The following is a 14,746-nucleotide window of genomic DNA, read 5'->3' on the forward strand; positions in this document are numbered from 1 at the left end:
TAGGCTGGCAGCCACAACTCTGATTTGACCCTTGCCTGGGAACTTCCATATGCCACAGATGTAGCCCTAAAAAAAAAGCATTCATTGATTTCTTTCATCTTTTTTTAAATTCACTGATTTCTTTCATATATATATATATATATATATATATATATGTATAAAACAAAACCCAACAACCTGGAAACATTGGTCAGATGAAGAATTTGTCCTAAACTGTTTGCCTGTGGTGGTTTCATTCCTTGGAAGTCCATGTGAGAATAAATGGAACTCTAGTCCCTTAAGTCTCCCATATTGTTAGCCTGTGTGTGAATCCTCCATTCACAGGATGTCTGACTGGGGGCAAGTTACTTAATCACGCTGGCCTTCATTTTTCCTATGTAAAATAGGGGCAATAATAGTATTTCCTCAAAGAGGGGTTATGAGGAATGCAATAATAAAACAGGTATGAGACATTTAGGGTATGAGGAATGCAATAATAAAACAGGTATGAGACATTTAGGGTAGTATTAACCCATACTAAGTCCTCAGATATTAGTCATTATTATTGTTACTTGAGTAATACAAAATATTTTGAGCATTCTTTAGTAATACAAAATATTTATCACAGATTTATTAATGATAAAGTTGTGAGAGTTTTTGGTGACTTCTACAGAGTAGTTTTAAAATTTACGGGTAAAGAGTTGCTGCTGTGGCACAGTGAGTTAGGAGTCTAGTGTCTCTGCAGTGGCACAGGTTTGATCCTTGTCCTGGTATGGTGGAATAAGGATCCAGTGTTGAGCAGCTGTGGTGTAGGTTGCAGCTGTGGCTAAGATTTGATCCCTGGTCTGGTAACTTCCATATGCCACCGGTGTGGCCAAAAAAAAAAAAAAAAATTGCAGGTGAAAAACACCTAACTTCCAATCTTGGCTTGTCCTTTGTGGCCTAAATGCCTCCTTTCGCTAGAAGGATATTTGTTCTCAAATGTCTGGTTTTGTTTTTTGTCTTTTTAGGGCTGCACCTGCCTCATATAGAAGTTCCCAGGCTAGGGATCAAATTGGAGCTACAGCTGCCAGCCTACACCACAGCCACAGCAACACAGGAACTGAGCCATGTCTGCAACCTACACCGCAGCTCATGGCAATGCCAGATCCTGAACCCACTGAGCGAGGGCCAGGGATCAAACACCCATCCTTATGGATACTAGTTGGGTTGTTACGGCTGAGCCACAAGAGGAACGCCTCAAATGTCTGTTGTAATTGTAATGGCACACAGTTTAATTCTTAATCCCCTTCTGTTTAACATTGTTTACATTGTTTGCTACTATTTTATGAATCTTGCTCATTAAATCCTATCTTGTCTAATATACCGAAGAGATAGTAAATGCCTTCAGGTCAGAGATCAGGTTTTTCACAAGTTCTATGTGCCCAACATTGTACTAAATGATAATAATAATAATAGCCAACAGTTACTGAGCTCTAATTATACTCTGGGCATTGTCCAAAATACTGTTCATGGATTAACTCTTAATTCTTTCAACACTGTACCAATAGACAAAGTATCTAGTTTCTGACTAAGAAAACTGAGATTTAGGGAGATTAATTTGCTGAAAGTCACATAGCTAACAGTCCTTGGCTTTGGGTTTTGAACCAAGCAGTTTGAGTCTCTCAACCACAGTGCTCACTGGAGTGCCTCCTAACTCTGTAATGTCACTTGGTGTGTCTGCTATTTGAAGGCTGGCTGCCATACTTTAGTATGTATAAAAATCACTATATAAAGGAATTTAGGTATAGTCTTAAAATTTTTAAAAAATTATCAAAACTGCTTTCTTTCTTTAGTTTTTTTTTTGCTCTTTTTAGGGCCGCACCTCCAGCGTATGGAGGTTCCCAGGCTAGGGGTCTAATCAGAGCTGTAGCCACTGGCCTACACCACAGCCACAGCAACACCAGATCTGAGCAACGTCTGCGACCTTCACCACAGCTCACGGCAGCATCAGATCCTTAACCTACTGAGCGAGGGCAGCAATCGAACCCACATCCTCATGAATACTAGTCGAGTTTGTTAACTGCTGAGCCACAACGGGAACTCCAAAACTGCTTTCTTGATTGCATTTTTTATATTATTTGAAGACATGATATGAAAAGGTGCAGCTCTATTCATGGGTAGACTCTCTAGAAAATATGATACAGTGAACCATTTGTCTCAGTTGGTCAGAATATGGTGTCAAAATTTAATCCAATGCTTTTCTACCTTAAGAAAGTGGTCGCTTTTTTCAATACTTCTTCCAACCTCTTAGCTAAATTATTATTATTACTTTTATTTTTTATGGCTGCAGCTGTGGCATATGGAAGTTCCTGGGCCAGGGATTGAATCTGAGCCACAGCTGAGAGCTATGCCACAGCTGCAGCAATGCTGGATTCTTATTCCACTGCACCAGGTAGGGGATGGCACCTGAGCCTCTGCAGCAACCCAAGGCACTGCAGTTAAGATTCTTAACCCACTGCACCACTAAATTATCTATTTTTATTTTTCACCAACATTTTCCTTTTTAAATTCTCACAAGCTTTGGTAAAGTCGAAAGAATATTACAGTCAACACCTAGTTTAGCTGATTGTTACCATTTTGCCTGCTTTGTTTTACTCTAGTCATGAGTGTTTTCTAAATCCTAAACCATTTGAAAGTTGTGAATCCCATGATACTTTAAATATTTCAGCATAGCTCCCCGAAGAATAACGACATTCCCTTATATTAAACAGAACACTGTTATTATACCTCTGAAAATTAATAGCTCCATTGTTTAATAGCTAGTTCATATTTTAAATTATCATTTTCTACAAAATATTATTTTTACCTATATGTGTGTGTATGTTTAAATCCAGGATTTAAACAAAATTCACACATTGCATTGGTTGATAAATCTTTTAAAATGTAGAACAGTCTGGGAGATCCCATCGTGGCTCAGTGGTTAACAAATCCAACTAGTATCCATGAGGTTGTGGGTTCAATCCCTGGCCTTGCTCAGTGGGTTAAGGATCTGGCGTTGCCATGAGCTGTGGTGTAGGTCACAGATGCGACTTGGATCTGGCATTGTTACAGCTGTGGCACAGGCTGGCAGATACAGCTCCGATTGGACCCCTAGCCTAGGAACCTCCATATGCCATGGGTGAGGCCCTAAAAAAAGACAAAAAGGCAAAAGACTATTATAGATAGATATAATAGTCTTTCCACCTTTTGTTTGTTTGTAGCATTAACTTTTTGAAGAGCCAAGTCCAGTTTTCTAAAAGGACCTACATTTTGTATCTGTCTGATTGTTTCCTCATTTCGAGTTTCTGTTCAAGCGCTGGGAGAGTACTTTGGAGATGATGATGTGTCAGTGAATCATAGAACAAGGGACCACAGTCTGTCCTGTAATGCTATATCTACTCACTTGTTTGAAATGGTGCCTCCCACATCTCTCTACATATTTCTGTTTGCAATCAGTAAGTAAACTGTGGAGTAATGAATATTTAAGCTGTCATTTCACTTCTTATTTTTGCTCAGAAACACTTAGTGGGTCTCTCCCCATTTCCTAGAATGTAAGAGTGTAAGGTTGTTCTTTGTTAGGTATGTGGTTTGCAAATATTTTCTCCCTATCTACACCTCACCTTTTTTTTTTTCTTTTCTTTTTTTTTAGGGCTGCACCTGCAGCGTATGGAAGTTCCCAGGCTAGGGGTTGAATCAGAGCTGCAGCTGCCGGCCCACAGCATAGCTCATGGCAACGCCGGATCCTTATCCCGTGAGTGAGGCCAGGGATCGGAACCCATGTCCTCATGGATACTAGTTGGGTTCATTACCGCTGAACCACAAGGAAACTCAGCCTTTTTGTTTTCTTAACTGTGTCTTTTGAAGAGCAAGAGTTTTTAATTTTGAAGTCCACTTTATTAGTCTTCTTTTTCTTTTTCATAATTCATGGTGTTTGTGTCCTGTTCAAGAAATCTTCACCTAATCCAACAGTGTATTTTCTCTTGTGTTTTATTCTAGAAGTTTTATGGTTTTTACTTTAGCACCAGGTTTATGAACGAATTTTAGTTATTTTTTGTGTATAATGTGAAGTAAGGGTGTGGAGTTCATACTGTGGTACAGTGGGTTAAGAATCCAACTGCAGCAGCTTGGGTCTCTGTGGAGGTGCAGGTTCCATCCCCAGCTGGGCACAGTGGGTTAAAGGATCCAGAGATGCCATAGCTGCAGCGTAGGTCCCAGCTGTGGGTTGAATTTAATCCCTGACTTGGGAACTTCCATATGCCAGGAATGTGGCCATAATAATAAAATACAGATGAGGTTCGGTTTTCCCATATAGATATCCAGGCATTTGTTCCAGCCCCACCTGTTTAAAATATAGTCCTTTCCCCTTGAATCATCTTGGCACCTTTGTGGAAAATCAGTTGACCAGGTAACTGTGGGTGTCAGTGTTTTAATTTTGTTTGTTTTTTTGCTTCTTTTTTATAATGAACATAATACATTTTTACCAGACAAGGGGTTAGATATTATAGGTTAATATCCTCAGGAATCCAGCAGGTCAGTGGAGGCCTACTAGTTTTAAGCCCTTTGAGGTCAGGGACTCTCATTCATTCATTAATTTAAAAATATTACGTGTCCAGCATCAAAGTGGTCCCTGAACATCCAGAACATGCAGTGGAATGAGGGAGACAGACAGTAAGAAAGCAAACGCGTATTTGTATAACACATGTTATGGCAGGTGTACTTAAAGGACAAAGAACAGGCTTAGGGAGAGTGAGCTGAGGACCTCAGAAGTTTTCTCTGAGAGATTACAGGTACTCAGGTAGCTGTAGCAGCACAAGTGACAATCCCGATTGCATAGATGAAGTTGGCACATTGGAGAAACTGAAAAGCCCATGTGGCTGGAGTATGATGTTTCCAGTGGAGCATTTGTGCGAGTCACCCATGACATTGTTCATTTTCCCTGCTGTATTGTGAGGGAGGGCAGTCCACATGGATTAGGTTTTTAAAGATGACTGGCTGTTCTCTGGGGAAATGGGTTATGAGAGGCAGGAGAAGCAATGTGGAGACTGGGTGAGGGGGTGCAGCGGGGAGCAGTGGACCAGCCTAGATGAGGAGTGGGGAACTAGCATGAAGAGCTGGAGAATGGAGTGAGACATAGACCTTGGAGGGAAAACTCAGAGGGCTTACTGGTTGATTGAACAAGAGTAGGAGTGAGGGAAAGGGATATATCCTGATTCCCAGCTTTCTGGCTTGAACAGCTGATAGATGGAGGTTTCATTTTTTTCTCATAGGAAGGACACATTTCAGTAAAAATAAAAACTAAGAATTCATTATTAGGTATTTTAAGATGCTTGTGAGATATGAGAGGAGCTGCTTAACAGGCATTTGGATTCTGGGTATGGAGCATATTGGAAGAAAGTGGAAAGTTTGGGTAGTTTGCATATTCTGAGGCAGCTGCCATGTAAAGAGTATGTGTATGTATTGCAGTTAGAATATCTGAGTTTCACAACTTTATTCAACTTCTGTTGGCTTTGTGACTAAAGGGCAAATCACTTGATCTTTTTAAGCACCAATGCTGCTCATCTGTAAAGTAGGAGTAATAGTTTGCTTTGAAGGATTAAATAGCATGTAATATATTTGGCCACTGTTTATAGATATTTGCCCTAGTTGTTGCTCAGAAAAAAAAGTTCATTCGTGCATGTGCAATTAGGATTGGTAGGGAAAGATTATAGAAAACCCTGAACGGCATGGGAGCACTTGGTACAGTGTGGAGTTTTAGAATGTCTTCGTTATGGGAATAGACATTGAAGGTTGGTTTTAGGATACATCATCTGACTGCTATGTAGAAGTTTGAGGTGAGAAATACCTAGAAAATCAGTTGTAGTTTCAGGGTAAGGTGCTGACAAGGGGCTGGCCTGACATGGATATCAAGATCAAAGATCAAATCAGGGAGAGTTCAGGGGAAGAGACTACAAGACTTGTCCAATGATTAGTTTTATGGCTTAGCAGAGAGGGAAGAATCGGTCACCTGTGACCCTGAGGCTTCTAGCCTGGGAAGCTAGAAATGTAGTGGAAGCCACAACAGATCTGCAGTAGTCTGAAAGGAAATTTGAGTTAGGGAAGTACAGTCTGTTCAGCTTAGAATGTGTGATTCTTAAGGATATTATAGTATATTATCTTTGGGTAGTTGAATATTCTCTGGCCGTGAGATCATGTGGAAAAGAGCACAGGATTGGAAGCTAAGAGATTGATTCTTTTTCAGGCTTAATCATTAATTAGCTCTGTAGTCTTGGGAAATTTCAGCAACTTGAATATTCAATGTAGTTATCTGTAAAATGGAGCTAACACCTGCCCTGTCAGCCTTACAGGATTGTTTTGTGGGTCAAATAAGGATGTATATGAAAACATCGTAATTGTAAACTCCTATACTGTAGTTGTAGTTTAATAATGTTATTTCTTTGCATAGTTCCAACTAAAATGAAATATTTGGTTCTAGGTCTAGAGATGGGAAGGAGGTAAATTCCAAGCCTCTTGGAAGTTTGTGTTTGGAACTAAATCAAAAGCATCAGAAATCTTAGTCTCTGAATACATATGCCTGAATACCTCTGTAGACTATAATTTGGGGGACTATCTGGAAGCTGATCTTGTGTATGACAGTTATGAGAACCAAAAACACAGATTGCATCTTGTCAAATGTTGGTATTTAACTTGGCTTCAAGGTGGAAGTTTGGAGAACTTATGAAATCCACCTGTATAGTTGCGTCATGTGTGTTTATAGAATTTTAGAACATATCCTTCTAGTGTCTGTGAGCTGTATGTTTTTACCAAGGGTCATATTAAGGTAATGTTTCAGTTCTTAAGCTATGTATAAAGAAATGATTTTTAACCTTTATCAGCATTATCAGTGTGGTGTGCTGGTTAGGATCACAGACTCTGAAACCAGACTGCCTGGCTCAAATCCCAGCTCCACCAGCTAATGACTAGTTTGTGCACTTGAGCAAGTCACAACCTCTCTCGCCCATTTCCCCATCTGTAGTGTAAGCTGATGCTAATGTCTAGCTGAAGGAGTAAATGTAGTACTGTGTGTAAAGCACTTAGAATGGTTCCTGGCAAAGCCTGCTTTAGGTGTTAGTGGTAGTTATTTGGGAATAGTTATTTTGGCAATGATCAAGGAACAAAGTACATGGGGAAAAAAAGGAAAGAAATCCTCTTGGAAATTATAGCTGAGGAAAGTAGAAGTGGTATAGTGGCAAAATTCTTGGGCTTGAGGGTCAGAGATGCTCAAATCCTGTTGCCCTCTTGGGGTTGTGGTTTAAGCAAGCCCTCTGAAAGCCTGTTTTTTTTTTTTTTTTTATGTTTGAGCCAGGAGTCACAATACCTATCGTGCAGAGTAGTGATGAGGACTAAACAGATACACATAAGGTGCTTGGTCCAGAGTAGATGCTAAAAAAAAGAGTGCTCCTTCCCAGCCCCCGCCCTCCCTCCACTGTAGCAGTAAGTGCAGTTTGGTTTCCTGTTATGTTCTCATATTCATTTGTTTGCAATTTTAAAACTTCTAAAATTCTTCCATTTGCTAACAGCAGAGTAAACAACAGCTCTTTAATTAGATACACCTTGGAAAGTGTATTGTCAGCTTTTGTTTCCTTCTTCCCTTTGCTGTTTTGGATCCTTTGCTTTATTGTTATGGTAAGTCCTACTAGAACGGAGATGGTGGACATGATTCATTGGTCATGGAATTGAACTGGGCTGTAGCCTCAGAATCCTCTCCCCATTATTCTAGGCAGCTACAATCAGTTCATCAGACTTGATACAGTAGTGCAATCCTCTCAATCTTAGAGATTTCTTTATAAGAAATGTTTATAGGATTTTCAAAATAATATCTGGACTGTCCATTAACCCTCTGTCTCAAGATGTAGGCCTGTCAAACCTTATGACAAAGCAGAGTGATCTTTCAGCATTTCCCAATAGATGCTTACCTATATTATAACAGTGTTACTTTTACACAATGTGGGCATCTTCAGACACCTTCTAGAGGAGGTGCAATAATTGTAATCATGTAATTCAGTGACCCAACCAAGAGTGTACATCCGGTGGATTGTGGCCTTAAAATACGCTGTAGGCCTCACCTAGATTTATTGAATCAGAGTCCTCAGTATGTAGATGTTGACGTGTGTTTTGTAAAAGTAAAGATGCTTCTGCTACATATTCAAAAGTTATTACTAGCAAGAGTAGGGAATCACGTATCCCCACACACTGTTGGCATTAGTATAACTTGATATACAGCCTGTAGAACAGTTGTGCAGTATCAAAATTTTAAATCTGTCCTGTAGGAATACATATGTACATGAAAATGTAGTTTCAAGAAAATTTCCTGTTCGGAGTTCCCGTCGCGGCACAGTGGTTAATGAATCCGACTAGGAACCATGAGGTTGCGGGTTCAATCCCTGGTCTTGCTCAGTGGGTTAAGGATCCAGCATTGCCATGAGCTGTGGTGTAGGTCGCAGACGTGGCTTGGATCCTGTGTTGCTGTGGCTGTGGTGTAGGCCGGCAACTGCAGCTCCGATTCAACCCCTAGCCTGGGAAACTCCATATGCCACGGGAGCGGCTCAAGCAAAGGCAAAAAGACCAAAAAAAAAAAAAAAAAGAAAATTTGCTGTAGATCTGTTTATAATATTGAACAGTTGTGAGCCACTAAATGATTGTCAATATATAAATGGTTAAATATGTTATGGTAGATTCCACAGTTGTGTACTCTGTAGCCACTTAAAGAGTGAAGTATGTATGAAAATGGTCTATATATGCTGATGTAGAAAGATATCTAGGAAGTTCCTACTGTGGTACAGTGGGTTAAGAATCTGACTGCCATGGCTAGGGTTGCTGTGGAGGTGCAGGTTCAATCCCCGGCCCAGGGCAGTGGGTTAAAGAATCCAGCTATGGTGTAGGTTGCAGCTGCAGCTTGGATTCAATTCCTGGCCCAGGAACTTCTATATGCTGTGGGTCCAGCCATAAAAGAAAAGAAAAAGAAAGAAATCTAGGATATTTATTTCTAAGTTGAATAAGCAAATTACAGAAGAAATTATTTTAAACATTTTGTATGTAAATATATAGGGAAATATTTGGAAGAATACCCACTAAAGAATTTCCAGTGGTTGTACATGACCTGGAAGAATGGGAATGATGGAGTGGGAGAGAATTTGGCCTTTTTACTTTTAAAATATTTGTTATTTGTGTAGTAACAGAACCACTAGACAAAACACAAATGATTTAGGGGAAGCTTACATGAAACCTAATTTATACGTGTCAGAACACTGCTTATTTTCCAACTGCTAGTTTTAACTGAGATGTATAATCTTCAGCTTGGGAAACAGGAATGTCAAAACTATTGCATGTTTGCAAAGAGGACAAAATTTTGTTACTAAAGTTATTGTGAAAGTAATTTAGTTTCAAACAGATAAGCATTTAAGATAAAAGGTATTTGTGTCAGAATTATATATTGGCTACCTGTTTTAAAAATACTTAGTGTTTGTGCATTATCTGGCTATGAAAATTGGATTCATAATATTTTATTTCAATCCTTTTGCAAGTAATTAGCCTCTAGCCTTTGAGGATATTAACTAAGAACTTTTAATCTCCTCTTTTAAAACTTTAGGCCCGATGAGAGAAAGGGAAAGTTAAGGATGCTGGAGCAGAACAATGGATTTCTCTTTCTCTTTCATGCAAGGGATCATGGGAAACACAATTCAGCAACCACCTCAACTCATTGACTCCGCCAACATCCGTCAGGAGGATGCCTTTGACAACAACAGTGACATTGTTGAAGATGGTGGCCAGACACCATACGAAGCTACCTTGCAGCAAGGCTTTCAGTACCCACCTACAACAGAAGATCTTCCTCCACTCACAAATGGCTACCCACCATCAATCAGCATGTACGAAACTCAGACCAAATACCAGTCATATAATCAGTATCCCAATGGGTCAGCCAATGGCTTTGGTGCAGTTAGAAACTTTAGCCCCACTGACTATTACCATTCAGAAATTCCCAACACAAGACCACATGAAATTCTGGAAAAATCTTCTCCTCCACAGCCACCTCCTCCTCCTTCGGTACCACAGACTGTGATTCCAAAGAAGACTGGCTCACCTGAAATTAAACTAAAAATAACCAAAACTATCCAGAATGGCAGGGAATTGTTTGAGTCTTCCCTTTGTGGAGACCTTTTAAATGAAGTACAGGCAAGTGAGCACACAAAGTCAAAGCATGAAAGCAGAAAAGAAAAGAGGAAAAAAAGCAACAAGCATGACTCATCTAGATCTGAAGAGCGCAAGTCACACAAAATTCCCAAATTAGAACCAGAGGAACAAAGTGTAAGTTGAAACATCTTTTTGAAAAATTTTGTAATACTTCACACTTACTGGAAGTCTAAGAGATCTTTTTTAGTTTTTAGTCTCTTCAAATATAAGTATTTCTGATAACTTCTTCTAAACCTTAGCAAGGAGGTTAAGATACAATGATTGGTGCTGAGTAAATATTTGTTGAATAAATGGATGGACAACAATAGAGTAAAGAAATATTTTTAAAACATGTGACACTAAAAGTCTGCTTGTTATGTTTCTTTGTTTAAATTGCCTCACTTAATTTTGCTTGTAATGAACTCCTGGGTTTCTGAAGATGAAAGAGAGAGGTGGTTAATGATACTGGTTTTCCATCGTTCTAGACAAACTTTTGCCAGTATTGCTTAGATTTAATGCTCATTCCTAGTACGTTCACTCTAAAATAACCTGAAGTCAATAAAGGGAGTCTTTTTTATTAAAATCAGAGTTAGTATTCATATGTATTCATTAAAACTTCAGATAGAGTTTTATAAAAGCCAACCTTTATTGCTAACTTAAGATGCATGCTACTGAATTTTTTTTAACATCTGAGTTTTCAGCACTGATTTTCTTAGTAGTAATAGGAAGAAGTATGTAACAAATCAATTCTAGCCTGAATGAAGAGTTTTTAGTTAGTATTCTAATATGTGGTGTGAACTGAAGATGTTCCCAGACATTGATTTGAGAGGAAATGGGTATATATTTATTTTGTGACAGTTGTATGCTGTTATATCTGGTATGTCTAAATAAGTTAGTTAGTTTCTGTTCAAAGAAATGTTTACATCTTACCAACCCACTTTTTCCTTGGTAGCTGGGTTCTAGTACTTCATACAACTCAAATGTGATCTTTTTCTGGAGTAAAGGTCACATTGGTTCTAGGCTCTCACAAATCTCAGTGTGATTATTTCAATTTGTTCTCGTTTTTCTATATATATATTTTTTAAATTCATTTAACAAATATCAATTGACTAATGTGTGCTAGATACTTTTCTAAGAATTGAAACTAGGGCAATGAATGAAAAGTAAAGGGGCCTGCTTTCGGGGTGTTTATATTCTAGTAAAAGGGGCCAGAAGATACACACATAGGTAAATATATATAAGCTCAGATACTGGTAAGTGTTTTGAAGAAAAAACCTGGGTGAGAAGATAAAGGGTACTCAGGGATACTGGCAATTCCACTTAGTTCTGCATCTGTAAAATAGGCTTTGAAACTAAGTGGTTTCTTGAAATGCCTTTGAATTTCTTATGTCACTTATTAAGAGCCCCCCTCAGAACTTAGCTCACATAGTATCTTATCTGTTTATTAAGTGAATGAATCAGTGGAAGGAGGGAAGTTAACTTTTTGCACTCCAAATGCTTCCACTGTAGCATTTATTTCATGGGCCTGCAGTGGAAAGATAAGTGCTACACTGTGACCCTTGGGCAACACACAGATGCATAATGCCTGAATTTGGTTTTAGCTTAGTTCCTGAAAACCATTTTGCTGGCCTGTCTTGCTTTTGCTCTAGAGAATCTGGCAACTGGGAGAATATACTTACTAGGCTAGACTTTTTGCCTTTTTTGATAAAAAATGTCAATGAGATTTTAAAGCCAGTCCTGTCTTTGTTGAATGTCTGCTATGTCTGCCCCCTTTTAGCACTTAAACCTTCAGTTAACTCTTATATCCAGAGATTAGAATGATTAGATGTAATTGAAGTGTTTTAGTTTGTTTTATTTTTTAGTAAATCATGTGGCACATAATTTCTTATTTCATTAAGATCTTACAGTATCGTGCAGTAAAGGAATATCAGTTTGACTGCAAGTATAAATGGGGTATGTGGCATTGATTGCAGTAAATGTTACCAAGACCATTGCCTTAAAGTTGAGTTTTGGGGGGAAATCCAGGTTTTTTCCTTATTTCTCTCTGTCCCCCTCCGTTTTCTTTCAAAGAGATAAAGTCAGGGGCTAAGTTCTTATAAGTTGAATTTGATTAAACTTTTATCACACATGGGGGCAGTAATAAGCTCTTAAGTTTAAGCTTATCTTTTAAGATGGTGCCATAAATATTATGCTCCATTCTGACAGTGGACTTGGAAGCTAGAACCGCCAGGGCCATGCCTGTTATTAGTGCCGTGCCTCTGCTGAGCCATACAGACAAGGGACGTGCACAGAGCCACCTGTTTTGTAACCATGTATGTTTTGAATGGGGTTTCCTTAACTTGAACAACATCTCTTTTGCTTCCTTCAGAACACTTGTTTTTAAGTGTTTGAATTTTTGATATCCTCGTGCCGCCTGGTTGTCACCCAGGGTCCACGCCCTTGGTGTGGAGCATTGTAAAGGGTGAGATGGGAAGGAGAAGCCCACAGAAGCCTGCTGACACCACTGGACAGCTCCTCTCCCCTAGATACCTGAAGGAAGCAAAATGACAACTGTGTGCCTGAAATGATTCCTCAGGCTGGATTTGCAAATATATATATTTCTTCCTTAAGAGCTTACTCAGAGGTTCTTTTTTTTGAGACAAGTAAAGCAAACAATCTCATCTAAAATAGTACACTTCAGGATTTCAATTACTCCTTTTTTCTTTTTTCTCAGTATTTGATCTATAAGTCTTTTCTCCCAATTCTGAGCTGTTTAGCCCTCTAAAGGGCTGCTGTTACTTGGAACAACCCAAGTGTTATCATCTCAACAATGAAAATGTGTCCAAACATCTCAGCAGCAGGAGACCTGAGATCACTACTGAAATTGTGTATTTTGTAAAGCTACTTTAGCTGTTTTTTTCTCCCACCAAATTAGAAACATGTGGAAATGTTTCTGCAGTTCTTCCTCCTTGTCAGGTGTAATGCCTCAGGCATGTGAGTGTAGGCCCTGTAAAGACAAAGCTCTTCCACCAGCACCTCTGTGGGCTTATCCACTAAGACCAGTCTCATTAACTCTTAGCTTGCCATTTTCACTGATCAGAAGTCAAATACGTGCTTTGGTTCCATTAGCACTAAGTTAGAGGTTATATTTAGTTCCCAGCCTCAGAGTGTTTGGTCTTAAAATTTGTAGAGATGGTTCATATGCATTATTCAGAAAGTAAAAGAAAAACACATGAACAATTTACTGCTTTTACAATTTCTTTCCACCTTAAATGTTGATATAAACTTTTGGTTCTTTCAGAGAATGTGATATTGCTTAATACTTTGAAAACTCTTAAGGATTTGGAATTCTGCCAGATTTGATGCATATTATTCATCTTAATAAATCTCTAGGGTTTTAATAAAAGTACTAGATCAAAATTTTTAGAAGAAATATTTAGAGCAATGTAATTTTATTTTAGGTGCTCTCAATATTTTTTCTACCCATTTAAGAAACTTCTTATGATGCTTTACTGCAAAGTCTTTTCACGTGAAGTCAACTAAAAATATAACGTGATATATATATTCCTGAATCCTTAATTTAAAATTAAGGCGACTCGAACAGTATGAAGAGCTAACTCACTATCATTTTTTTTCTGATGCTTTCTCTTCCTAAAACAACACTCTCAGTACCAAAAAGCATATCTTCTGTCCCTACTTGATTTTAATCTTTTTTAAGCTTATCTATCCTTTGAACAACTGGGAAAAAATGGATTTTATACCTAGCAGTATTTTATCTCTTGGCAATTTCTGACTTCTCCTTTTTTCTTAATTCCTAAGCATTTGACTTTCATTGACCATTTTTTCTTAAAAACATCCCTTCTTAACTATTTGTTATACTCTGCTCTCTTTCTCTCAACCTTTCTTTTGAGCTCAAACCTCTAAAATAGATCTCTAAATGCCTGCTAGATATTTGTTTTGCTCAAACATTAGCACATTTTACAGTGTATATTCCCTTTCTATCATTACAGCATCCTTATTTGACTTCTTTTTCCTTTTTTTAATTTATGTAGTCTTGAAAGCTTAGAATAAATCTTCTTGGGCTTCTTTTTCTCCCTTGCCATTTCTTTCCTTTTACAATGACTTTGTAAGAAAATTCAGCTCTTTGAAAGTGATTTTAACAGTGTTTCAAGCCAGCCTGAAGGAAATTCGAACAATCTGGTACAAACAACAAAAATCAAAAAAGAGTGCGGCTCGGATCCTGTGTTGCTGTGGCTCTGGCACAGGCTGGCGGCTAGGGCTCTGACTGGACCCCTAGCCTGGGAACCTCTATATGCCTCGGGTGCGGCCCTAAAAAAAGAAAAAAGGGGAAAAAAAAAAAAAAGAGAGAGAGAGAGAAGACATTTGAATAATAAAAAGGTTTTGAAGGAAATCTTGTCTTTAATCCAGAAGGGGAAAAATGTTAATGGGCTTCAAACCAGTTCTTAACAATAGTAGGATTCTGTTGTTTGGCAAAGCTTACTCACTCCTTATCCATCTGCTGCCCTCAGAGTGATAGAGAACCCTAACATCCAGACTT

At 38.6% G+C, this 14,746-nt stretch overlaps 1 protein-coding gene across 9 annotated transcripts in view; it reads left to right on the top strand.

Moving 5' to 3' along the window:
- NSD3 (nuclear receptor binding SET domain protein 3) overlaps positions 1-14,746 on the top strand; it is a 109,984-nt gene that overhangs the window by 30,292 nt on the left and 64,946 nt on the right. For all 9 annotated transcript variants that reach the window (XM_021075909.2, XM_021075907.2, XM_021075910.2 and 6 more), the window contains exon 2: positions 9,626-10,344. In XM_021075909.2, the coding sequence (XP_020931568.1) occupies positions 9,670-10,344 (675 nt within the window). In that variant the 5' untranslated portion in view covers positions 9,626-9,669. The remainder of the gene's footprint in view (positions 1-9,625; positions 10,345-14,746) is intronic.

This window comes from Sus scrofa, chromosome 15 (genome assembly GCF_054392235.1).
Source record: "Sus scrofa isolate SSC_HxYL_T2T_F1_AM1 chromosome 15, Sscrofa_HxYL_maternal_Yorkshire_Landrace_v2.0, whole genome shotgun sequence".
Taxonomy (NCBI): Eukaryota; Metazoa; Chordata; class Mammalia; order Artiodactyla; family Suidae; genus Sus; species Sus scrofa.